Source organism: Podarcis melisellensis (assembly GCF_964234715.1).
Source record: "Podarcis melisellensis genome assembly, chromosome: 6".
Lineage (NCBI taxonomy): Eukaryota > Metazoa > Chordata > Lepidosauria > Squamata > Lacertidae > Podarcis > Podarcis melisellensis.
This window is the reverse complement of record NC_138538.1, coordinates 68799763-68826611: the sequence shown is the minus strand read 5'-3', so window position 1 is coordinate 68826611 and position 26849 is coordinate 68799763. Positions and strand designations below refer to the sequence as shown.

The 26849-nt window shown below is 44.4% G+C and overlaps 1 protein-coding gene and 1 long non-coding RNA gene across 8 annotated transcripts in view; one reads left to right on the top strand and one right to left on the bottom strand.

The window, feature by feature from the left end:
* Positions 1–5441: 5441 nt before the first annotated feature.
* DNAI3 (dynein axonemal intermediate chain 3) overlaps positions 5442–26849 on the bottom strand; it is a 66722-nt gene continuing 45314 nt past the window's right edge. For 4 of the 7 annotated variants that reach the window (XM_081914151.1, XM_081914150.1, XM_081914148.1 and 1 more), the window contains 20 exons: positions 26534–26715; positions 25532–25636; positions 25280–25426; positions 24288–24490; positions 21853–21969; positions 21014–21204; positions 19762–19886; positions 19548–19637; positions 18722–18811; positions 16860–16988; positions 15941–16014; positions 14776–14923; positions 13825–13912; positions 12578–12708; positions 12202–12265; positions 10677–10807; positions 9613–9817; positions 8639–8730; positions 7860–7982; positions 5442–5943 (listed from right to left, as the gene is read on the bottom strand). In XM_081914151.1, the coding sequence (XP_081770277.1) occupies positions 5797–5943; positions 7860–7982; positions 8639–8730; positions 9613–9817; positions 10677–10807; positions 12202–12265; positions 12578–12708; positions 13825–13912; positions 14776–14923; positions 15941–16014; positions 16860–16988; positions 18722–18811; positions 19548–19637; positions 19762–19886; positions 21014–21204; positions 21853–21969; positions 24288–24490; positions 25280–25426; positions 25532–25636; positions 26534–26715 (2582 nt within the window). In that variant the 3' untranslated portion in view covers positions 5442–5796. Of the gene's footprint in view, positions 5944–7859; positions 7983–8574; positions 8731–9612; positions 9818–10583; positions 10808–12201; positions 12266–12577; positions 12709–13824; positions 13913–14775; positions 14924–15940; positions 16015–16859; positions 16989–18721; positions 18812–19547; positions 19638–19761; positions 19887–21013; positions 21205–21852; positions 21970–24287; positions 24491–25279; positions 25427–25531; positions 25637–26533; positions 26716–26849 lie in introns of those variants that run through there. The other 3 variants (XR_014169119.1, XM_081914152.1, XR_014169120.1) reach the window with 3 other exon arrangements.
* On the top strand, positions 7474–9893 carry LOC309371555. The gene is made up of 3 exons (XR_014169192.1): positions 7474–7516; positions 7931–7995; positions 9698–9893. It is a non-coding gene; the product is annotated as an uncharacterized lncRNA (long non-coding RNA).

Here is a 26849-nt window from a genome sequence, read left to right as displayed (position 1 = left end):
TTTCAGGGCTAGTCGTTCAATGCGCTCAGCAACTGAGAGGGAGGATGAAGGCCTAATCTCATGCAAGAATATGAGTGGCAACGTCAGTGCTATTTCTTCCCAGACAGAGGTAGTTTATCAGAAACAGATTTGTTTCCAGCTCACTGGCTGAATTGTTGCATTGTTATAGCATGTGTTTTGCCGTTTGCTACCAAGCCATGTTTAATATTTTGCTTTTTATGGAATGAGTTCAGCTGAAAGTTATGTCTCCTATAATAGACCTGCCTGGTCATTGAAGTTTACAGTGTGAAAGTGCTCCTAATGTTATGGCCTTCTTCTCTGTTGCCATCTTGGTCCTCTGGGATACACTCCTAGAGATGGAGTACAGTATTGTTTCCTTCCAAACGTCTTCCCAGAGGCAACTTACCATTTCTACCTTTGAAAACTCATTGCCTGTCTGATCTGCTTGCTTCTGATCTTCTGCATTTGTGTTGTTCCTCTGACTAGTTTTAGATAAATGAGAACTTCAACACTGGAAAACTCTTTAGTTTTTGTACGTCAGAATAAGTAGCAAAACCTTGTTTCGTAGTTTTGGGTCTCATTCACGCAGGAAAGCCACTGGTGTTGCAGTTGTCTAGCAATGAACATGGATGTACAAACGAAGCCTTCATGTCTCAGTGGATAGATGATTGGAATTGAGCCAGAGAGAGATCCTAGCTCAATAATGGGCTTTGCGCTTTTCATGCTTGCCCTTTGCATAATGAGAATGGAAGTAGCCTACTTTGTCGCGTTGTGAAAATCACAATGCCCTTTTAGCACACGTAGACATGCCATCAGAATGTTCAGCTTTCCAACAGCTTTTGAACATACAAATTCCCAACAGAAAATGAGTAAAATTCTACTCTATCCACATTGTATCTCGAGCCAGAACATCATGTTGTTGAGTAATTTGATCAATTTCCCAGAGGCCTAATGAGCTACAAGCACACAAGGACTCTATTGTCATTGTCGTCGTCCCCCCACCTCCCTGCTGCAACATATCTGTTAGAGGGGGAATAATCACACAAATTAGGCCATTGTGCATATGACTGTACATGCAAATTCTTCTCATCCAGACCATTTCCAAGGGTGATGGGGGATGCACTCACTGCCCCCCCTTGAACTTCTGTGCCCACCTGCCATTCACTTTCACTTTCCCACTGGGCCTGACCTGTACACCTGCCTATAAGCAGGGGTGCAGAAACTGTGGTCTTCCAGATGTTGCTGGACTCCAGCTCCCAGCATCCCTGCTGATGAAGCTGGCTGTGGATGATGGGAATTGTAGTCTTGACAACATCTAGACGGTCACAGGTTCCTCACCACTGGCCTACAGGGAGAGTTCAAGGCAACTCACCTTTGTTGTTGCTGGCATGCTCAGGGTAAGCATGGAAGGGGGATAGCTCTAGGGGTTGGAAACTGGCCCTCTTTAGGAGAGCAAGGCTTGGCAGATGCCCAAATGGCTGCTGTGCCACTACCCCTGGCCTTTGCCTTGCATGACAGGAAGTTCATGGTTGTTCTCCCATCCATAGAACAGGCTGTGGAACTCAGTAATGTATGAGCAGTGACTGAATGTAATTCTGTTAGCAAATTTCAAGACTTCATGTCGTCTTGGCATTTTGGCCACTAGTTTTTGTTATATTACAACAAAAAACTTTAGTTTTAAGAAAGCCTAATATTAAGTCCACCACGTCAGATGTATTTATATCTGTTTTCTTCGTAGCAATTGTTTGCGGCCATTTGGGAGAGATGCATGTTTTCCATACACATTATTTTAGAACTGAAAGAAAGCTGTGCTTGTTTCAACAAGCACAAATGATAAAAAAATTATGTGAAAACTTGTGTCTCCCAAATGGGAATTCATCATCTGTCAGGAAACAATTTAATGATGCATTTGTTAAATTGAAATGCAATCTGAGAGCCTGTATTAAATGGCTTCAAATCTGTTTTAAATTAATGGCTTCAGCACATCCCTGCTTAGAGGTAGATTGTGTGCCAGCATGATTTACAAATTAGATGTGTGGAAATTAATAACTGTGATGATGACCCACTTGATGGTTTTTGCTCACTTCAGTGCCATGCATGCAAATGTTTTCTGCTCTTATTAAGAACAGAGGAATGCCTGGATTCCACCCTGGTTAATACAGCTTACATTTTACCAGCATAAATACATTGCTGACTGGTAGTGCAATCCCCCACCCACCCCCAGTCCGTAGCTGGTTAAGTGTGTGAATGCAAAAGAGCCCCAAACCTGTACCAAATTTCAGCTTTCTGTCCATTGTTCAAGCCACCTAAACTGGTGATATATGTTTGTGTAAGCTGTTCCCTTGTTATATTATGTAACAGTTTATATAATAGGATCCACTCTATGTACATATTGCAATCAGGCATAGTCGTCGTCCCCCATAAAGAATAGGATTAGGATTCAGATTGCAGACAAACAACAATAAATGCAAGGATTACAGCTTGCTTGCTTTAGGAAAGAAGATGAACATCTTCTTCTAACAGATGAGTCTAGGATTTTCAGTTTTTCAAGAGAAGATTCTAGGTCAGCCAGTAGTGGATATCTTGGTGAACCCATATCATTTACCTGCCTTCCATCCGGCTGATTTACTACTGCAGCAGGCAGGCATGGAGTGCGGGAGGTGGGGGTTTGAGGTCAGCATGGTGCAAACAGGCCAGCAGAGCTAATCTGTGTTTGGCATCTTCGGCAGGTTTGTCTGGGTTTATGCAACAGTGCAAATGAATGGTTCATGTGATCATTCTTAAAGTTGCAGTTTAAGGGGTGCGCGTGCTTTTTATAAACTTTTTTAAAAATGCTCTTTTTTTGGTGTGGAAGCGTTTTGCAGTGCAATAATTCCAACAATAGTGAAGTTTTTGTTTGCAGGCATTTTTGTTCTTCAGTCCTTAAGTGCAGCCACCCCATATTCCTTACTCGTGAATAGAGAGAGATGCATTTGACAGAGACTACTGAACTGTGGCCTCTTGTTATCTGCCTCCATCTGTCTCTGTCCACCTTTCATATTTGAATGCTGACAGATGGAACATTGTCAAGTACAAGTTTATTGGTCTAACCCTGCCTCCACCATATGGTTCAGATGGAGGCCCCGAGTTTGTTCACCTAGGCTGAACCTTCCAGCTCATTTTTGTAGGGCCCTTGGTAGCTTATTTTGCAAAATACACTAAGGAAACTAGTGTTTGGTGAGCCAGCCAGTCCCTCCTCACTGCCCTGGCGTGGGGGGCAGGGGCAGGCGGCAGAGATAGCTACATTATGCTAAAAATAGCTGGTAACTTCTCGTATAAAAATAGATCCTCTGGATTTTTGCAGCTCAAATCTCTAAATCTGATAAGCTTGGGACACATCTGGTTGTTCAAGGCCACTCATGTTTTAGGGGGGCTAGTCTAGTACACGAAATGCATGCACATTTATCACAAAATGCATGCACATTTATCACAATATATATATAATTGTGGCTGTACCCAAATACTTCAGAGATTATTGAAAAGGTAGTGGCAGGAATCCACCTTTGCTGCTCTTTAGCCTGCCTGTGTATGTAAGAGAAAGGGTGGGTAAACATATTTTAAGGGGTTACTTGTTCATCATCTCGTGATATTTGAATGTGCTGTCTGGAACCATGCCTTGGGCATACAGTCTGGGTCATGTAAGAACATAAAAAGAGCCCTGGTAAATCAGAGCAACAGGCTAACTTGTCTTGCTCTCGCGGTGGCCAACCCAGATGTCTATACGAAGCCTGTAAGCAAGAACTGAGCTTAAGAGCCCTCCCCTCTCCCAACTGGCATTCAGAGGTATGCTGCTACCAGGTGTGTGTGAGAGGATCTAAGAGTTGGTGACTGAAAGATCATTTGGACTGGGGAGAAAAGGAGGACAGAGACCTAAAATGGTCTTTGGCCACTGTATTCTGTTAGACCTTCTGTTACTTTTTGTTTGTTTGTTTTCTTCCCAGCTTTTCTTCTAATTATCACTTTCCTGTGCCCCAAGCAGGTTAGCATCTACTACGGACTGTTGAATCAGAGGAGGTACGATGGCCATCTTCAGATATCTAAAGGGCTTTACATGGAAGGTGGAGCAGGCTTGTCTTCTCGAACCAATGGATTCAAGTTGCAAGGAAGGAGATTCTGACTAAACATCAGGAAGAACTTTCTGAGGGTAAGAGCTGTTTGGCAGTGGAATGGTCTCCCTTGGGAAGTTGGGGACTCCCTTTCATTGGTGGCTTTTAAACAGAGGCTGGATGGCCGTCTGTCATGGATGCTTTAGTGGAGATTCCTGCATTGTGGATTAGTTGGCCCTTGAGGTCTCTTCCAACTCTATGATTCCCGATTTGTTATTTTCACTGATCAAAGCTAGACAGGAGCAGTGAATATTGCAGACCAGTAAGAGTCGCTTTGCAAACTGTCTCCATGTGTCTTTCCACTTTCTGCCCTGGCCGTATGGACGCTTGTCTGGCAGGAGCCTCTGCTACCATAGCAGGCTGTGGAAAGTATGGATTCACCCTCTTAAGAGTCTAACCTGCCCTTCTCTGAAGCCTTTCATTTCTGCTTAATGGTCTCTGATGGCACCTGACCTGGTAACATAGCAATAGGCAGAGTACTGCATGATGAAAAATGTCACCCCAACTGATAAGAGAGCGACATTAATATTAATCAGCTGCTGTTCCTTTGCACAGGTAAATTAGTCAAGCTGTTGTTTAACTCCTCCAGGAGGAAAGGTGCTCTCCTGCTGCAGCACAAGCAGCCGGTGACCTGCTTTTGTGTGTCACGGGAAAGGTGCTCCCTTCAACACAAATCTTTTTACTATTGCAGTTGGTGCATCCCGATGTTCATATGTTGAGAATGTGTATTGGACAGAAGAACTATGTAAATAAACAAGTTGATGGCACAGTGTCTGCAGGTGAGTTTGAATGGTGATTATGCCTCTTGCTTGGCTACATGGGGAGATGATATGTTTGTGGAGGGGTTGTAGCAACCGCTGACTTTTGTGTGGCTGGTTGCTTACTGTTAATCGTTAAGTCATGGCTGTTATGACACCCACTTTTTCATTCAGCATTCATTTAACCTCCAGTTTGCTAGTAAAACTGAATTACTGTGTTGCGAAATGATGCAGATCTAAAAAGTGTGTTACCAATGTGAAAAGTTTGGAAAAGCTCTGGCCTAAATCAACCTTAGTCACTTTGAAAACTGAAGTGTTGCTGAGGCCAGAGAATGTTATGTGATAACGACTGAATATGTAGTAGATCTGGAAAGAAGCCTGATCTTTGTGTGCACTTCCAGATGTCCGAAATGATTACACGTGATGCTTCCTGGCGTTGCTGCTGTTTCCATATTATGCTGTATTCCAGGGCACACATATTAACATAGTGTTGTTTTCAATATTTGCATTAAGGCGCTACAGGTTCTAATTAATCTCAAATGCAAAACCAGTTATTATTTTATTGTCAATACGCACCTTTGGCCATGTGTGAAAATGTTGCTTACCTGTATATTTATTATGATACATAGTGTAGAGGTATGGAGGAACAGCACCTACAACCATATTGGGGAGGGGGGCATTTTCAACAGTCCTACAGTAAAAAAAAAAAGCTGCAAATTGAACAGTACAGCAGCAGGTCCTTTTGGCTTGCGGGAGCTCTCCTGCATTGCAAATTTTCAAAACCACACAAGGGTCTCCTCAGGTGCTCCCATGTCTTTGGATCAGTGTCATTCTAAATATGTTGCTTACAACAAGTTACAATGTCCTGAATATGACAGTGGTGTCTTATGCTGCTAGTTGGTCCTGGAGGCGTATCTGTCTGGCCCCTTCAGTACCCCAAGACGAGTCAGAATGGTCTTCTCTAGATCCAAAAACTCTGTATAATCTTGATTTGTCTGTTCTTCCATTAATTCTCTTGACCGCTGGCCACCTAGTGCTCTCTGCAAGGAAGGAGGGGGTAAGTTATAAATACATTTTCTGAGTTGGAGGGGGAAAGTTAATTCTCAAAGCCTTAAAATATAGCCTGTTTAGGTAGACGATGATATACCGTATTTTTCGCTCTATAGGACGTACGCGACCATAGGACACACCTTGTTTTAGAGGGGGAGAACAAGGAAAAGAATTCTCCCCCTCTCTGCTCAGCGCCCGTTCAGCGAAGCGGCAGGAGCGATGGAGCCCCTTCCATGTCTCCTGCCGCTTCGCTGAAGGGGCGCTGTGCAGAGAGGGGAGATTTTTGTTTTCTTGTTTTCCCCCTTTAAAACAAGGTGCGTTCTGTGCGGTCAAGGTGAGTGGGAGGTTCCTTGGAAGCCTGGAGAGCGAGAGGGGTCAGTGCACACTCCAGGCTTCAGTGAAGGCAACCCGAAGCCTCAGGAGTGTGGTGGGAGTTCCTGCTGGGCTCCGGAGGCTTCGGGTTCCTTTCGACCTGCTCTTTGGGGCTGGTGGTGGGGGAAGTGCTGCTTTCCCCCACTGCCAGCCTCAAAGATCCCTGAAGCCTTCAGAGCGCAGCACGAGTTCCTGCTGTGCTCCACAGGCTTTGGGTTCCTTTTGCTGAAGCCAGGAGAATCTTGCTCGCACAGACCCCTCTTGCTCTCCAGGCTTCAGCGAAAGCAACGCGAAGCCCCCGGAGCGCGGAGGGAGCGTTCCCTCTGTACTTCGGAGGTTTGCATTGCTATCGTTGAAGCCAAGGAGCCTGCATTCGCTCCATAGGACGCACACACATTTCTCCTTAATTTTTGGAGGGGAAAAAGTGCGTCCTATAGAGCGAAAAATACGCCCTATGGGGCGAATGCAGGCTCCTTGGCTTCAGCGATAGCAACGCGAAGCCTCCGAAGCCTGTGCATTGCTTTCGCTGAAGCCAGGAGAGTCTGCTCTTTGAGGCTGGTGGTGGGGGAAAGCAGCGCTTCCCCCCACCGCCAGCCCCACAAGCTGGGTCGAAAAGCCCGCAAGAGCCGCACGCTCTTTAAAGGCTGTGCGGCTTCTGCTGGCTTTTCTACGGTGGGGGGGATATTTTAAAGAGCGCGCCGCTCTTGGGGGCCTTTCCATGAGGAGGGAGAAGGGACTGACTGGCCGTTTCAGTCCCTTCTCCCTCCTGGTCGAAAAGCCCGCAGGAGTCGCGCACAGCTCCTGTGGGATGTGGGGGAATTCCATCACCTCCCGCAAAAGCAGGGAGAAGGTCTTGGAGTAGCACACAGGCTGCGTGCAGCCTGTCTGCTGTTCCCAGAGCTGCAGGGGGGGGGGTTCATATTTTTTCCCTTGATTTCCCCCCCCCCCGGAAAACTAGGTGTGCCCTATGGGCCGGTGCGCCCTATAGGGCGAAAAATACGGTAAGTGTTCATATTCAGGGTACAAACCCTGCTTCTAAAACAAGAACACTTTACCAGTACAGCAGCTCAAACATGCTGTACTAAAAGGTATCCTTCATTGAATTTGCTACCTCAGACATGGAATCAGTAGGGGCTGGCCTCACGTAATACGCACCATCGCCACTGTAAGAGAACAAGGGAGGTGCTAATGGTGAGTTCCAGAACCTCCTTTTCTAGAAAAATAGCACTGGAGCCAACCATTAATTGAAGCCAGTTTACAAAAGCACTGTTAGTGCTAACCATGGTGCTCTTAACTGTGGCTATCACAAACCATGGTTTTGTGTAACGTCCGAATGAAGGAAGAGAGGAAGAAGCACAAGGGAAGATGGGGAAACCTAACCTTCCTTAAATTATGATTGTGGTTAAATTTAGCTGCCCTACGGACTGCTTATAAGCTAAAGGAATGGAAAATAAATAGAATACATGGAAAATAGGCACATTTTTCAAAACCTTAGCACTCCTAACTTTTTTTGTCACTTTAAAAAGAATCTTACCGTTTTCTTCATCATATTCTCACGCTCCATATTCTCTCTTTCTGCTTCTCTGAATTCTCGCCGCTTTTCAGAAAACTCCAGATGTTTGACTTCTCGCTCAAAGTAATGAAGGACACTAGAACGCTGATATTCCAAGGCATTTTTAGGTTATGACAGAGGCATTTTAAATATCCATCAACGAAAACACAGTTGCCCCTTTTCCAGCCATGGGAGCCGAACCAGGTTTCCATATTACAGATGTGTGGGAAAATGAGGAAAGGAAGGAGAGAGAACTATGTACCTTCCTAATCTGAGCTGCTCAGAAGAATAGTTGGATTAAATTTTAATTTAAGAAAAGAACGAATGAGTCTCTTGGTAATTAGTTTCCCCGCAAATCCAGCTGCCAGAAGTTTGTCAGTTATGCCAATCAGAGGCTGCATTTAGGTCTTCTTCCCCGACTAAAGTGGCTGGCCAAGGTAATTGCCTGTTTTCCAGTTGAGTTCTCCTCACATTCCAGCCTCACTACACAATTGCCGGCTTTCTGATATGACTGTTACACAAATGCAACAAACCATTGTGTTTGCACCTCCGATCATACCTTGCCTAAATGAATGGCACATCCATTTTTCTCTGTCAACAGGATGCCACCAGATCATAGAGTTGGAAGGGACCCCAAGGGTCATCCAGTCCACCCCCTGCAATGCCAAGCCAACTACAACATGTAACTCTTAGAAACGCATGCAAGAAATCTTGTTTGCGGCTCCCCTGCCCCAGCCAAGTTTCTGGAACAGGTTACAAACCTCATTGAGGGAAGGGTGGCTTAATGTCCACGAAATTTCCAAAACATGCAGGGTGCCAAAGTCGTCGGATACCGCTAAGAAGTGTTGCTTCGCTGTAAGAGAAGACAGAGAATGCAGAAGGAGTTGTACACAAAACACAGAAGATTTTTTTTGTGTTTAGTATTTATGGCAGAGAGCAAATGAGCTGTAAGGGTCAATTTGGGAACTCAATCTCTTGCATGTTCTTCCTAGCCACCTTGCCTGTCCTGTTTGGCTCCTCCCCCAAACCTTATTAAACTGGAATCCCCAAATACAGTTTATAAGCCTATTTGTTCAGAGTTTGGCACTAGAGAGCTAAAAGCAGGAGCAAATATCTCAGTGTGCATACAGAAATATCACAACAAAACATTACAACTTCTGACATCCAAAGATAAAAGATTAACTCTCTGCGTGTCTGACTGCAGAGCTAACTACATGTTCTACATTCATATGTGCAACTGAGTCCCAGTGCTACTTAAAAACAAAATAAAAGGCCATTTGGGGAGGTTGGAAACTGGTGCTGACAAAACAAGGGGGAAAGCAGGAATGTGAAACCACATGGGGTGTCAGGAAAGGATTTCCCCTAGAAAACCACCTGGGAGTGGCTCCTGAAGCAGCTTTTCATATTTTAAAAAATGGCACCTGGACTCTGTTTCATGCATCTGCTTGTAATATGTAGTTCACCCAAGGCCTTTTTTCCAGCACTCATTCCGCTTTCAACTGCTGAAGACGGAGGGTAATGCTAGACTAGCAGGCTTAGGCAAAATTTCATTGCTGCTTTCCCTGTTCTTCCTTTCCCTTGCCATCTTATAGCCAACTGTGCATGTGATACAAGTTGATATCTCCATTTGAATTGCCTTCCTTTTTTTAAACATTGCCTTTCTTTCTAACCTGGCCCACCCACTGCAAAGTTACATTCAAAGTAAGGAAATAAGAAATATGGTACACTGACATACAAGAGTAAATCCAGGGTTTGATGCAAGTAATCAGTGCAATACAGACGTTTTGGGTCTGAGATGCTTCATGAGTCTTCTCCAACAGGTCCCAAATGTCAATATTTCCATCTTCTCTCCCAATGAAGAAAACACCTGGCCTTGATAAGGACCACTGCCCAACAGTGTATCTCTTTGCTGTGCAACTTGACTCAAGGAGGGGACCGCTCTTCATTAAAAAAGCAAAGGCCAAAAGGAAAATAGTTACATGAAACAAATACCAGATTAAAATTGTTCACCTAACACTTCCATCTTCCTGTCTTTTTTTAGTATTCCTGCCTTTTCCCATCCCATCCCATTAAAACTGTGGCTGCGGGGAAATCCCCATTAAACTCTTCATCAACTTTCAATCATTATGCTGACAGGTCTTACACATTGTACAACCAGTTACAATTCTACGTGAGAGTGCTTTTTAAAGGATTTTGTTATATTTGGGTAGCTTAACCGCAACTGAAGAATACAGGAAGATTAAAATAGAAATTTATTGGGGATCTGTATCCTCAGTTTATGGCAGGTGCACGGGGATATGATAAATTCATCAGATATTCATAACTGATAAATTCCACTCTGTTGGCAGAAGAAGCTACGCTTGCATCGTGAATTTATGCATATACATTGAAATAGTGAAACCTCTACACCTGTGGGGAACTGAAGAATATCCTTCAGTATGTCCTGAATCAGTGGGGCACAACATTATTCAAACAGGTGCAAGAAATAGGGGTATTTTCATGTTTTTGTTTCTTGCAAAAAATATCCAATATGTTCCGAGCTATAACAGCTCTTGATTAGAGAATCATGGCTGGTTTTAAAATATTCTGTTATATTCACTGAGAGGAGTCATCTACATATAAACCATCTGCAGGAAACTCCCCTTGAAGAATATCAAAGGAAATAGGTAAACAGCCCCCCCCAAAAAGCTGAAAACACATTCCTACCTGTTCCTCACACCTTTCTGAATCACCTTGTGCTACATTTGGAACGGGCTTGTCACCCCTTTCTTAAGGATTTCCCATTCCAGAGGAACATACCGTGACACCTTCTTTCCATATTGCAAAATTCCAGCCTCCAACGGTGAGAATTATGTCTTTGAAAAACGGAGACCTCTGTACAGTATGAACAAGTCCATCATGGATGATGTATGTGTTGGATGGCTTTTGACCTTACGAGAAAGAGAGAGAGACTCGTGTTTTGCATGTGCATACATTTGTCTCTTTGTCACATTTTATCTGGCTCTTGCAAGGTGTTGAACTACTTGGTAAGTGACTATTCTGTGCCTTTTAAAGAGGTCAGGATAAAGAGAAAAATTGCTAGGATACCCGTCACAGAGCTACAATTCCCAGCACTCTAAATGAACTAGAGTTGCTAGGATTCTGGAGGAAGCCATGATTGTTTAAAATGGCATGTGTGCAGATGTGAATAAGGCCTCAAAGTACCGGCCCATATGCCACATATTTGCACAAATACATATAGTTCCTGAGTGCAAATTAAAGAAGGTAGATTGGATCTTACCACCCCCACACATTGCTGTGTGCCCTGCTGCCCTTTAAGCAAAGTTTTTGTTTGTGTTTTAAAGGAGGGTCAGGAGATCTAGGTCCCTCCCTGCGCAAAAAATTCCCAGGACTCAGACACCCCACCTAGGCAACCCCCTTGCATTGCCCCTTAACCTAATCTAACTACTTCCTTTACCTACATCTACTTTTTGAAAGATGCTCTGTTAATCTGTTCTCATCTGAACCCCACACAGCACAATAATACGTGCATGTACAGTGGTACCTCGCAAGACGAATGCCTCGTAAGATGAAAAACTCGCAAGACGAAAGAGTTTTTCGTTTTTTGAGTTGCTTCGTAAGCCAATTTTCCCTATGGGCTTGCTTCACAAGACGAAAACGTCTTGCGAGTTTGTTTCCTTTTTCTTAAAACCGTTAATACCCAGGGAATCCGTGCTTCGCAAGACGAAAAAATCACAAGACGAAACAACTCGCAGAACGAATTAATTTCGTCTTGTGAGGCACCACTGTATCTCCTTGAGTAATAAACCTTCGCTGCAGTGTGCGAGGAGAATTTAAAGTCCATATGAAAATTTGTCAGGAGTTTCTGCCAATATACCCACGTGATTTCTCCTGATATAAATGTTTTGCCAAAGCAATATTACCCTGAAGACATGCACTTTTTAAAGCATTGCTTGGCTGGAAAACCACACAGCACAATTTGGAGAAGTGTAAATTTTCAACAGTGGTTTCGTTTTAACTGTTGCTTTGGAAATGCGAAGAGAATTGAATTTATCCCCCATGCCCCATTGCTAGTAGTAGTGTTCTCAGCATTTATTCGCCTTTTCTACCTCTCCCTCTCCCTCTTTTACTCAGCAACACCTCTCTAATGCCAAACTCACTACTGTATCCTGTTCAGCTGAGTAACATTAACATTGACTGAAGAAACTGTTACATGCAGATTTTTTTCAGAACTGTGTTGTCCTTGGTTAGTTTAAAAAACCAAAACAAAAGCCACCCAAATCCCACAGCCATCCCTGTCCACCCAGAGAAATTCAAAGCATACTAAGCAGTCTTCCTGAGTCCCCATCTCTCTCCATCTTCCAGTCGGTATAAAGGACTTCACCATCCTGCAATGCCATAAAGTGAAATACTGGTCACAATTTTGTTTTTTTTAAGCTGAGCTTTGATCTCTTTTGAAGCATACAAAAGTGTTTGCAAAATCGAAACCATTTCCTGCATGATGCCTTGTTTTTAAGATGGGCCACAAGCTGAGAGAATGAAGAAGAAATGCCGGGATGGTATAAGAGGCGCTTTGAAAAAAACAAAATACTTTATGGTGTGGTTATTACTTTCCCTTTAAATTCAGGCCTTGCATTCTCCAATTGTCTCTCCCCCCCCCCACCTTAAAGAACAATTGTACACCCAAATGTCCAACTTACCTCAGTCCCAACAAAAAAGCTGCTGGTGACATTTTCTAGCAGCTTCAGAGGTTTCATGGACGTGGCCTGTATCTCGCTATATGGCAGCTTTTCCACAAGTGTCTCCTGTTTGACTTGGGGCTGTGTTTTGTCTTTGGAAGAATGTGGATAAAATCACTATGCAAATTGTATAAACAAAAAAACTCGAAACTTTCCACATTCCTACTCACTCATTGCTATCATTTTACGTCTTTTGCATTAAAAACAACAACTACTAAGCACAGCAATCGTTCCCATTAATTAATGCCTTTCATCTATCATCTTTAAGCTCAGGTGGGCAGAAGGTGGCAAGCTATGGAAAATCCACATTCCAGAATTGTCATTGTCCTGCAGTTTATTCAGTTCGAGCAGGCACGTCCAACAGGTAGATCGTGATCTACTGGTAGATCACTGGACGTCTGCGGTAGATCACTGGCTCCCCCAAAGCAGCTCAACAAGTTTGTCTCCCCGAAGAAAAGCACAACATTTTTGCCCTGAACCCCTAAAAAACTGGGCTTTCGCCCTCCCAAAAAATACCTCAGCAAATTTAACCTAAACCCCCCAAAATGGGGTAGATCACTGCCAGTTTTTAACTCTGTGAGTAGATCGCAGTCTCTCGGGAGTTGGCCACCCCTGAATTAGAGGAGTTCTCAATAGAGAATTGTTATCTAACTCCCTCAATGGGTATGTTTCTCCGTGTTTTATGAGAGAAACTGCTGTCAGTTTCACCAGGTTATGTTACGCCGAATAGACATGCCCCGAGAAAAGAATGTATGGCATTTAATGAATGTGCTCTCTTAAACTCCTAGGGACCAAGGACACCTCCCCCCCAAAAAAATATTTGAGGGAACCAGCCTCCTCCCCGCCCCCCCGTTGATGAGCATTGCCATTAAAATGGTGTGTGTGCGCGACATGTCTTTTGATCAATTATGTGGGGTGGGGTGTACCTGGTCCCCCAATATTATATTCAAGTTTGCACCCCTGCTCCCTCTCCCCCCCCCCACCTCTCTCCACTAAAAGTAGATTTAATAAGCACCCACATTACGGGTATAGTGTTGGGTTTAGAGGTTTTGCAAGCAGAAAGCTTAGCTTCCTGTGCTCCCCCAAACCTCTCCCCAGAGGGTTAGGGGCAACCCTGAATGGTGTAGAAACCAGGTGGAGGGAGATATGCTGGCATCAGTCCATATGTATATATAATGCATGCATATATAATGTAAATATATATATACCTTGAATTTTGGTATGGTAATGCTCTTCTCTAAAGCTAAGTTTTATAGGGCTGTACTCTGCACCTGTATCTGTCTTGGGCAGGTTCACCTGTTTTAAGATATGAAGAGCATTGGACTGTATACTCCACAAAGAAACTTGAGTTAAAAGTTACATCGCCTTCTGGTGTGACCAGACAGAAAGGCAGCTTACACATTCAGTGGTACTGAGATAAGAGGTCAGAAGCGTTCGTTGTGCCATGTGAGCCCTCACCAACCTGGTGCCTGCCATGCGATTTGGACTACAACTCCCATCAGTCCCTGTGGGGCTTGCTGTCCAAATCATTTTTCCATTCATAAGTTCAGTTCCTTTCCATTTCCACATCAGATTGCATTTTCTTTTAAAAAAGGAAAGCCCTTATGTGTACTCATCAGCATTTTAGTATGAATTTCTCCCCACGAACACGTTTTCCTATGTCATTTTGCCTAATATACACATTTTTTCCAAGCAGGTTTCCCTCCATAATAATGCATTTGTGCCTGCTATTTTCACGAATGCACACTTTACCCTAGGGATGCAGGTTTTTTTGGTAAACATTCCCCGGTTGGAGAATTGCACTGCGAAATTCAGAGCTGTGCGAATTTCGTAAAAGGCAGAAAGATTTATACGATCTGAAGAGAAACCAGAAGGACGGCTGTGTTTCAGTTTGCATTTTCTTTTGGAACATGTGGGTTGGGTAGGGCTTGCTTTTAAATGAATCATGTTTATCCACCATCCCTGCTGCAGAGTGGGACAATTTGTACATGCAATTTTAAATATTTTTTTTCTAAAACATAAGATTGCTCAGAGAGAAACCTCACTGCCTTGAGGAGATGAAAAGTACGGTGGAGAAATTAACAATAAAACTATATGCTGTAGCCACATCATCCCTATCAATAGACCTTGGCGGTTCTCCTAAATTCACAGCCCCGTACCTTAATGAGAGGCCTCCAGCAGAGATCCAGGTGTTTGAAGGTAGTAGGCACATCAGGCGGAGCCAAAATCAGCTTATCCTCCTTTTTCTTCTCACCTGAAGGCTGGAGAGTAGGCCTGTGGGCTCGGAGATCCCAAAAATATATTGTGCTGCGGAGGAATAGACAACGATAGAAAAGTTAGGTTGTAGATCCAGCCTGCCTCATCCACTTTCAGTGAGATAGCAGTTGTTTAGGAATGGCCGAATACATCAGGTAAGCAGATGTCACAGAAAAAGGAGCCCCTTGGGGTGTCAAAAGGATTACAGTACGCTACAAACGGAGAGCATCCGGCAGGGTAAAAGGTGAGTCCCTACTGGGGTGCCAACCAGAAACAGGTCAAGATGGGAGGTGGTGGAGAAGTAAAATGAGCAGAAGAAAGCCCTAAATCCACCGATTAATCTACAATAAAAGGGAAGGATTCTTACTCTCATCCAGCCCTGAGCAACTTGTGATTCATCCTCCAAGCCAAACGCAGCCTATTTTAGCTATCTGATAATCCCCTTTTTGCAGTTTCAGGTAGGTAGCATGAAACAAAATATCTTTCAAGCCACAAAATCTAACATCTAGACACTCCACGGCATGTGCAAACTCAATGGTAATGGAGCTGCTGAAGAATACTCTTATGTGAAAATGCTTGTGCTGAAGTAAGTTTTATTTTTTAAAAAGTTATGCAACATTCCATAAAGCGAAACCTTGCAGGTAACATTTTTCAACAGCTTAATTGGTAGTATGGGACATCAGGATTCTCTTCTCTCATCTATTGGTATTCAGTAGTTATTACACAAAAGGAGTAGTTGTTACACCAAACAATGGAAAGAAAGAGGGGGAATTGAAGAAAGAGTGAAGACAGTACCTTATCAACCTGGTTCAGAAGTCACAATCTGTTTGAAGACACTGCCAAACCACAGTTTCCTGGTTATGGTATCACAGGAAACTGATTTAGGAAATCGAGGTATCTTTGCCAAAGCAAGCCACAGGAGAGCAGAAGCAAAGAGGATGGGCAAGGAGGGAGCCTGCAGGCACACAACTCATTCCTGGTCCAATAAACCATGGTTTAAAAGTCGGGAGATTGTGACATCTGAACTGGGCCTTGCGTAATAAACCTTGAAGAAGAAGAAATACTTACCAGTCTGGTGAGCAGGTGACAAGCTGTACACAAACTCCAGCTCTGTTTTCAAACATAGTGCCCATTCTGTTGAGCTTAGAAATAGCAAGTAAAGCAACGTTTATTAGAAACAAAAATACAAAATGCAGTAGCTATACAAGTACTTTGGAGAAGGCATGCTCAACAGCAGGGATGGGGAAACTGTGCCCCCCCCCCGCTGTTAAGAACACAATTGTGGCTCTGCGATGGAATAGGGATCTCCTAACAACTCCAAGCACCCTTAACAAACTACAGTTCGCAGGATTCTCTGGAGGAGGCCATGAAGGTTTAAACTGGCATGATGCTGCTATCAATGGATAGAGCAGATGGGGCCTAATTCAAATCTTGCCTCTTTCATAAACATGCTAGGGCGCCTAAGACAAACCACTGCCATACCCCCTCGACTGCAGCATGACGGTCATTTGGCCTACCTTACAAAGCTCTTGAAAGGGTTGTTGAAATAATGTACGTAAAAAGTGTTTGGAACACTGGGGAATTATCTATAGTTGCTGTCATGAGGACAGGCTAGAAATTCACACTCAACATCCGTATTCACACTCAACATCCATATCACACAACGTTTTTTTTAAAGGGCACAAGGGAAACACACACACACACACACACACACAAACACGAGTTACAAGCGTATGCAGAGTTTTTCATGCAATAATTTAATTTATCTCATTCACCAAAACACAACGAAGAAGTATGGTGTGAAGCAGCCCTTTGAAATTACACGGGTAATTAATACTGAGCTTAATATGCATGGGTTGCTTAGTATAGATCACTGTTCCTGTGTTGGTCCCAGACAGTTATACAGATGTAACAAATAGGGCATTATTTGTAATTTTTCTCTTTTGCATTAATGGTACAAATATGAAATACTTATCCGGACTCTTACCTCAAAAAACTCTGGCAACCACTGTATATCTGTTATTACTGATTTATGGCCATATTCGATGGAAGAGACTGCACAGTATCTCACCAAGTGTGGCTCCTTCCCAACTTGTTGTTCCAGCATGAAACTTGGCTGAAATTGAACACAAATTAGTGTCCACTAATTTCCATACATGACAGAATCATAGAATGCTGAGAGTTGGAAGGGACATGAGGGTCATATGTTATCCAACGCCCTGCATATAATCTAACCCCCTGCAATGCAGGAATCTTTCACCCAACACAGGGTTTGAACCTGCGGCCCTGAGATTAAGAGCCTAATGCTCTACCAACTGAGCTATCATTTGCATCCATTGCATGACCCAGCTCTTTCTAGTTTTTCCATGCTTTCCTGGTGGGCATTGCTTCCTGCATCCACTTGCCATTCCTGTTTCTATAGTGAATAATTTTTGATACATCTTGCGGGGGGGGGGGGGGACTGCCAAGCATTCATTGATACAACCTGACCTATCAAGCTAGCCCATATTCTAGGAATTGAGTGAAAAAAAATTCCACATATTTTCGTCTATAAGTCGCCCCCATGTATATGGGGGGGACTCAGATTTAAGAAAATAGGAGGAGAGTGACATTATTTTTTAGGGGAAAAACTTATACATGGAAAAATGTGGTAATACTTCTACATTGTATGAGCGTCTGTTTTTCAGGGGCAACTAAAAGCACAAAGCCACAGTTTCCTTTCACACCTGAACTACCGTATTTTCGCTCTATAGGACGCACCCGACCATAGGACGCACCTTGTTTTAGAGGGGGAGAACAAGAAGAAAAAAAATCTCCCCCTCTCTGCTCAGCGCCCCTTCAGCAAAGCAGCAGGAGAAACGGAGCCCCTTCCATTTCTCCTCCCGCTTGGCTGAAGGGGCGCTGCTCAGTTCTCCCTCTCTGCTGAAGCCTGTGGAGCGCAGCAGGAACTCGCGCTGTGCTCCGAAGGCTTCAGGCAGCTATCCCTGAAGCCTGGAGAGCGAAAGGGATCGGTGTGCACCGACCCCTCTTACTCTCCAGGCTTCAGTGAAAGCAACACAAAGCCTCCGGAGCGTGGAGGGAGCGCTCCCTCTGCGTTGCTATTGCTGAAGCCAAGGAACCTGCATTCACTCCATGGGACGCACACACATTTCCCCTTAATTTTTGGAGGGGGAAAAGTGCGTCCTATAGAGCGAAAAATACAGTAGTCCCTTTCAGATCCCTTGAAAGGATCGTTGCAAATTTCAAACACTTGTTTCTTCAATAAACTATCATAAACGGTGCAATGTGTACATTCTCAGGCCTATGGTACTTTGCTCCACATACTGCATGCAATAAACAAATGCAATGTGGGAACTGGGCATTCACTTTCCCCGGTGGTCACAAAAATGGAAATTGCTAAGGGCTATAGCTTTGGGGTGCCTTGCAGAAGCATCTTGCTGAAGGGGAGAAAGCAGAGCCGAGCTGTTACACTAGCTTCCTGGCAGGTGGGCCAGGAAGGAGAGGGGAAAGGGAAGGGAATGTGGTGGCAGGGACGTTGGTGTGACATGAGCACACCAAAACAGTCCATCTTATGCTCCTGGTGGGGCATTTGCAGCATGCTAGCTTCTCTCCCGCCACCTCCTCTCCCCTTCTGGCAAGCCACAAGCAACCCACCTACCAGAAAGCGAGCGTGGTAGATCTGCCCCACTTCCAGCCCCTTATTCCTACGTTACACTTGTGTGCCCACAAGTGCTCTGGAAAGCCTGCAACTTCATCCATGCACAGAAGAAAACGTGAAGCTATTCTCAGTGGTTCCTTGAGGAATTCATGATACGGGACACTAAAAGCAGAATCTTTAAAAGTACCAACCATGTTAACTGTGGCATTCTTGCTCCCGCCTGTACCGGACTTCGCATTTCGTAACCTCTCTTCGTATGCTGAAATGTCCCACAGTACAACCTGGAATGGGAGGGCAGAGAGGGGAAACGACACGTTAGAAGGAAGATTGTCCTGTTTTAATGGACACTTTAATGTGCCACGTGATGGAAGGGTAGAATATGACTCTACAGAATATGCAGAGAGGGCTAGCTGAGCTCACAGGGAGAAATCTGTTTTGTACTAATAGAAAGGGAATCATTTTTATTTTATTTTAAAAAAACCAAAAACATTAACATGTCTCCGGTACTGAGGAGTCCCACACAATGGCATGGGGATTCCAGGCGTACTTCGATAAACCCTGAATTATCTAAACGAGGGTGTGGTGCAACATCTAGGGAGGCCTCAAAGTACTCATGTAGGCAAAGTTAGCATTCTGAGCAGGGCTTGGCCAATGCAGCGCCCCCACAGTTGTCTTCCCTGGCACCAATAGGATCCCACTCCTGTGCTGAAAGTAGGCTTGAAGGAAGCATTCTGCTTTCACCAAAAGAAGAGGTTGTAGTGTGTGCTTGGTTGTGGTGTGTATGTGATGCCCCTGGCATTTTCTCCAGTTTGCAAATGTGACCACAGACCCCAAAAAAGGTTGGCAACCTCCGATTTCGAGGGTTAGATGAGAATGACCAGACCCTGCATGGGCCTTAGCCCTTGCTGGTGCCCCAAACATCTGCAAACCTGCTGGAGCAACTTATTCCACAATACTGATGTAGAAGAGGTATGTTGCAAATGCAAACAAGTAGCTGAAAAGTAACGGAATCCTAACCTGTCCGTTTATACAGCCTCCTGCAATGATGTTGGGATTGCTTGGGGAGAACTGAAAGCAGTAGATATCTTCAGGGCACTCCAGCATCAGCTAGAAAACATAAATATCCACATGGGGAGGGAGGAATAGATCAGATCTGAGGACAGTCTTATGCTGAAATTATTGGTTCTGTTCTTTAAACACCTCAGAAACATTCAAGCCCTCCTTGAAATACCTGGGGGTGAATTGGGTCTGCGAAGCTCCAAAAGAGAATTGGTGCTTTCCACAAGAGCAGTCGCCCAGAGTTGTTCACCCGCTCCTCGTAAGACAGTCGCTCTGTTACTGCCACTGCGATAATCCCTGATTGAAGACAAATGTCATTTCACCTTTTGCAATGGTAAAACTTTGCGTCCGTTTAAAGAAGTCCACATCCACACCCAAGCATGCTCTCAGAAATTGCGGCAAGAATTGTCCAGGGGTGTTTTAGAGGAGGTACAAATCCTAAAAGCTAATCATCACCTTCACTTCTTGATGGCAGTGAATTCCACAAGCATTATGTGAAGAGATGTTTCTCTTTTGGCTGTCCTCAGCCTTTTACTAATCAAGGTTCTGGGCCACCTAATGCGATGGTGGGGAGTGGCAGTGAAGAAACAACTCTCTTATCTGCTCTGCCGACATTGTTCTAGTCATTACAGACACTGCTTTATATTCTGCCTCCTAAGTGGAGCACTACTGCTCAGGGCTCTAGCCTGCCTGCAGCAGGAGTCTTCAAGTAGCATGGGTTGCCGGTGCCCAGGGCCGTGTGGAAGGCGGGTTGCGAGGGAGGGAAATGGATGCAAGTATGCATGCACATTCAACAGCCTAACAGTGTCTGTATCACCCAAGAGGTTGCAGCCTCAGGGATAAGAAAAGGAAGTCGTTCTGTTGCTCACTTCCTGGTTTGCATCATTTTCAACGGAAGCCCACACCTGTATTGAGTCAGTGTCGGGTGTTGAAATTTTGCGCTCCTAACCATTTTGGGCCTGGGGCAACCACCCCGTGGTTCCCCCATGCTACGCCACTGGTGTTAACATGCAGCTTGACTCTTAAGAGATCATGGTAATGAAGCAGAAGGGGACTGCAGCAATAACACCCGTTTTACTTTCATTTCTGTTACAGCTTGCCTAGAGTGAGGTAACCCAAGTTTGCTAAAACGGGGGTAGCCAATGTGGTGCAGTCCAGATGTGTTGGATTCCAAATCCCAGCATCCCTAGCCATTGACTGCTGACTGGGGACTGGGGCTTGTGGGAGATCTGAAGGGCACCACGTTGACTACCCTTGTGCTAGCACGTTACAAAAGATTTCCTCATCTCATTTTCCTTCGTGTTGCTGATTTGTTCAGAGAAAGGGTCAGTGGAACGAGCACAGTGGCTAATCTTTAAACCCAAGACTTCAGAACAACCCTCACAGCGTTTCTGCCCACAAACCGAACGCTCTGCAAACTTTACCATAAATGGTTGGGTGCCAGCAGACGCAGCTCACGGTCCTGTCCTTGAGGTAATGCAGGTCTGTGAATGACTGGTACTCCTTGAGGGAAACGTCGGACTTGCCTGCAAAGCCACTTTCATCTTCTGCAAGGGCTTTCCAGTCGTCAAAGAAGGCATTCAGGATCTCATTCTGCTGCAGTGCTATTTCAACTCTGGAACGGGGACATGTTTTTTTGTTTTTAATAAAAAAAAATTCAGATACTGCATCTCAAATCATGGTATAGTGTAGATTTGTTATTTTGGGGGATTTTTAAAAATAGTGTCACTAGCACTAAAGGATTATGTGCCATGGCTTCTTTATTTGATACTGTAGACCAGTGTTTCCCAAACTTGGGCCTCCAGCTGTTTTCGGGCTGCAATTCTCATCATCCCTGACCACTGGTCTTGCTAACTAGGGATGATGGGAGCTGTGGTCCAAAAAAGCTGGAGACCTCCCAGTAAGTTTGGGAAACATTGGACCAGAACTATTATACAGATTTTAGGCACACGTTTGAGAGAAAGACATTTTCTACATGACACCAGGAGCTGCTCAAGATGCTGGAGATAAAAAATATGTCCAGGTGCTTTATAGAGTGGTCATGTGCTCTCCTTTACAGAGGACAGTTCTCTGTTTGAAGGACTGTCTGGTTTAAAGATTAAGAACCCTAAGGAGGGAAAGCTGAAGTCTTCAAGATCAACAGTTTTATATATAATTTCTTGGGCTGAGTATTCCTCAAGTCACCCTAGCCTCATACTTTATGACTGCAAGAAATATTGCCTATGTCTCCATACAGAACTTTCAGTGGACCTTGATACTTCACCTTAAAGCCACAGAGACAATGAAGTCTTTCAGGTCTTCCGATGACAAATACTTTTCTTTTTCTTCATCTGAAAAGTCCCTTGGAAAATACTGCGTTGTTGCGTTTTTGGGGTAGGTCCTAAGGCGAGTGAAAACATACTGTTCAGAAAAATTTGGGAGGGAAAAGGAAAATCCAAAACAATGAAGGCAGGATTGATGAAACTTCACAGAGTGTTTCCTCCTTTAGCCAGATTTGTGTATGCCACACATTTCCCAGTGTTCCCGCATTCCTGCTCCACAGCACCATCTGTTTCTGATGGGAGAAAGCATACAGGTAAGTCTGGCGAAACCAGCTGTGGGCAGCCTCTCTGACCTGTGGGCCTAACTAGGCCTATGCTTGAAGGCATATAAGACATCATTTGTGGGGCAGGCAAAGTCATGCTTGGACCTGTTAAACCTGACCCACCGGTGGCAGCGAAGAGAAGGATTTCATGCGCCTCCTCCACGAGAGGTCCGGAGGGTGGCAACACAAGAACAGGCCTTTTCTGCGGTGGCTCCCCACTTGTGGAATGCTCTCCCCAGGGAGGCTCGCCTGGTGCTCTATAACTAGGCCTTTGGCTGATTAACATCCTTTGGCCTTTTGAATGCGTTGGGGGTGGGGTATTGGGTTTGTTTTTGTTTCGTTATGTATTTTGTGTCCGCATTTTGTACAGTGGTGCCTTGCAAGACGAAATTAATTCGTTCCGCAAGTCTTTTCGTCTTGCGAGTTTTTCGTCTTGCGAAGCACGGTTTCCCATAGGAATGCATTAAAAATCAATTAATGCGTTCCTATGGAAACCGCCTTCAGACCAGGTCTGGGGACAGTCTGTCCCCCGACCTCTTCTGAAGGCTGGCGGGGGGCGAAAGTCTTTGATTCCCCCCCGCCTGCTTTCCCGGGAGAGCGGAGAAGCAGCGCTGCCTTCCCGCTCTCCCGGGAAGGCAGGCAGGGGGGAGCAAAGACTTTTGCCCCCCGCCAGCCTTCAGAAGAGGTCCTGGACCTCTTCCGAAGGCGGGCGGGGGGCAAAAGTCTTTGTCTCCCCTGCCTGCCTTCCCGGGAAGGCGATTTAAAAGCCCCCGGTTAGGCAGGCAGGGGGGACAAAGACTTTTGCCCCCCACCCGCCTTCGGAAGAGGTCCTGGACCTCTTCTGAAGGCTGGCGGGGGCAAAAGTCTTTGCTCCCCCCCGCCTGCCTTCAAAAGCCGTCCGGGCGCTTTTAAATCGCCCCGGGACAGTCCCGGGGCCATTTAAAAGCCCCCGGTTAGGCAGACCTTCGGAAGAGGTCTTTGATTTTCAATGCATTCCTATGGGAAACCGTGCTTCACAAGACGAAAAACTTGCAAGACGAAAAGACTTGCGGAACGAATTAATTTCGTCTTGCGAGGCACCACTGTAGTAGTAAAAAATATGAGGAGTGGAGAAGAACTTCTTTTTTGTTTTTGTTTTTTGCATTAGACCCATCTAATATTGTGCCTAGTCCCATCCTCACAAAAGAAAATGTAGTCGTTTGTTAGGAAGTGATGTTTGAAGTACATAATCTCAGGGAATAGTCAGAAGACATATCCCTGGGAATGATCTGAAGTTGCATAATATAGAAACCACGCCATACCTTTAAAGTGCTATTATAACACATTAACAATACAGTGGTACCTCGGGTTAAGAACTTAATTCGTTCCGGAGGTCCGTTCTTAACCTGAAACTGTTCTTAACCTGAAGCACCACTTTAGCTAATGGGGCCTCCTGCTGCCGCCACGCCGCCAGAGCATGATTTCTGTTGTCATTCTGAAGCAAAGTTCTTAAACCAAGGTAATATTTTCTGCGTTAGCGGAGTCTGTAACCTGAAGCGTATGTAACCCGAGGTACCACTGTAATGGATTTCACCCCCCACCCCCCAAAAAATAAATCATGGGAAATACAGTTTGTTAAAGATGCTGAGAGTTGTTAGGAAAACCCTCACAGAGCTACAGTCCATAGCACCTTTAACAAACTACAGTTCCCATGATTAATGGGGAGGAGCCATGACTATTAAAGTGCTATGCTAGTGCTATAACAGTATGTTGTGGTTAGCAATCCTTGTTAAAGCTAAGCAGGTATAAGTCTGGTCAGTAACTGGATGGGCGGCCAAGTAGGAAGCCCATGTACATTGCCTTGAACTGCATCAGGCAAGAAAGGCAGGATGTAATTAAAAATAAATAATCTGAAATGGCGCACCCTGCTTCATACTGCTTTGCTTGAAAGTAAATTTTAAAGAGTGAAAGGTGCCCAATTCTAGGTTTTCCTCCATTCATATAACGAAAGAAAATAACATGGCCCAAAATTAATGGGGGCATTGTTTCTTTTTAACAATTATTTAAAATGGGAGAGAGAGAGAGAGAGAGAGAGAGAGAGAGAGAGAGAGAGAGAGAGAGAGTCTTATACTTACCATTTTGTTTGAGTTCCTGTTTCTTCTACTATCGGGACAACCTGAGTGCCAACATTTTTCTCAAGCTGCCGAATGGTAAAGTTCTTATCGAAATAACTCGTACATTCCACATAGCCGTGTTTGGGGTCAGCCGAAGCGTTTCTGTTGTGAAATTTAACCCGAGCCCCAAATTCTCTCTGCCGCCGAGAAATCTTATATTTAACCTGAAATTTCAGCCAAAATATTTCTCAATGGAAACTCTTGTTTTTATATGTTTGACTGTGCATTGTCTTGAGGGTATGGCACACAGCCATAAAATAGAGAATAACAGATCTTTAAGCTCTCTTACGGGACCTGCGTTTGATCTGATTTTACGACCATTTTTCAACATGCTCATCATTCCCCCATGGGAAGAAACAACTGAACTCTTGGGACGTGCTTGTTATGGGACCAGTTTGTTGGTGGAGTAGTCTCAAGTATTCTCACCAAAACTTCTCATTCACACCCAGAGGTCCTCTTCTGTGGAGTATTTCACAGGTTACCACCTCATTTTCTCTGCTTAAAATCCACACTTTGGCCAAGGCTAGCAAAGATTCTGTAAGAGTTAGGTTTTTGTTTTTCTAGATGCTTTCTAAATCCACTCCCTACTCAGGCTTTGAAATCTGAAAGATTTCTAGTCAAAATTGGGCAATCCAGGATCCTACAGTTTATTGCTTTTAAAAATATAGTATATTTAAGACTGTTATTTAAAGTAGACAGTCGTACCTTGGCTCTCAAATGTCTTGGCTCCCGAATGATCGAAACCCGGAAGTGTTCCGGTTTTCGAATGTTCTTTCGGAAGCTGAACGTCCGACGGGGCTTTCGCAGCTTCCGATTGGCTGCAGGAGCTTCCTGCAGTCAATCAGAAGCTGCGCTTTGGTTTCCAAACGTTTTGGAAGTCGAGCAAACTTCCAGAACAGATTCCATTCAACTTCCAAGGTACGACTGTATAAGACACTGTTAGGAAGACTGACCTTTGTCGTTCTTTCCTTAACCGATTCTTCTTCAATTTCTTTTTCACTTCCAAGCGAGACCCAAGGTTTCCACACAGGAGGCTTGTACACATATTCTTCCGGGGTGCCCTCTTTGACCTCCCCTTCCTCTTCCTCTGGCTCGGGAGGCTATCAGGAAAAATATTTGCAAATTTATCAATACAAAGTGTATCAATACGATACAAATAAAGAGAAATGCAGTAATTTTTTATTTTATTTTTTAAAATGCCTTACATGTAAAATGCTTTCCTTGGCCTCTTCCGTTGCAATAAGATAAAATATTTGCCCATATTTTAATTCCCTGTCAAAGACTACCAGAAGTTCTTCCCCAGGATATTCCTGTGTGAATACAAACAGTTGAAAAGTTTTAAGCAGTTTTGAATGATTTCTACATCCAACCATAGCTGACAGTTGAAGGAGTTGGATAGGTTTAAGCTTGGGAAAACGGAGACCAAGGAGATCTGATAGCCATCTTCAAATCTCTCAAGGGCTGTCACATGGCAGAGGGAAGAAGCTGGTTTTCTCCTGCTCTGGAGGGCTAGGGCTCGAACCAATGGATTCAAGTTACGAGAAAGGAGATTCCAACAAAACATTAGGAAAAACTTGAGAGTAAGAGCCATTCAACAGTGGAATAGCCTCCTTCATGAGGTTGTGGACTCTCCTTCCTTGGAGGTTTTTAAGCAGAGGTTGGATTGCCATGGGTCATAGATGCTTTTGTTTAGATTCCTGCATTGCAGGGGTTGGACTGGATGACCCTTGGGGTCCCGTCCAATTCTACGATTCCATGACATCACTTTAATACTGATGGATTGGAAGGTTCTCCGCTTACGTTTTTGGTCTAGCACTAACTGCTTCAGAGGAGCAGGGTCCCTTAAGCTTCTTCCTCAATGTATCCTCCTTCTTCCCATTACTTTCTAGAATGCCCTCTGCCTGCCAATGCAACTGATTTCTTTCTAGATCACAACTGCTCACCCCACACCATATACTAGGGGTCATTTCTGGGGCCCATAGGAACATTTACAAACCAGAGATACTGTTGTGGGCAACACATACACCATAGTCCGGGTTAATGTTGGGCATTCCTTTTGTGAACCTCATGCCTCCATCACAGCCACTTCTAAGCTTGTTTGCCAGGAGGAGGAGTAACAAATCTTAAGTGCAATAAAGTTAGGCAATCAGTTTACCGAATTCCACCACAACCCCCGGTATACAACATGCCCCGACAGGGTAACTCACTAAGATAATTTTTTTGAAAGGGTGGAAGTCAGAAACTGCAGCTCTTGCTTTCATGTCATCAATGATGTCCTCTCTCTTCAAAAGTTTGTGAGGGTTTTCCGCCGTGACATCGATGTCAGCACGGCAATTAAATATCTCCTGAGTTTTCTCAGTGAGGACCAAGGGGAAGATTTCCGGGTGGCCTGAAAGCGTAAAGAACAATATAGAAACACCTCTTCTTAAAAGGCTTGCTGTGTTTCAAGTACCAATTTATCCCACACACTCTAGAATTCTTCAACAAGTATAACTAGATACTTTTAGTACCCTTACAAGTGTT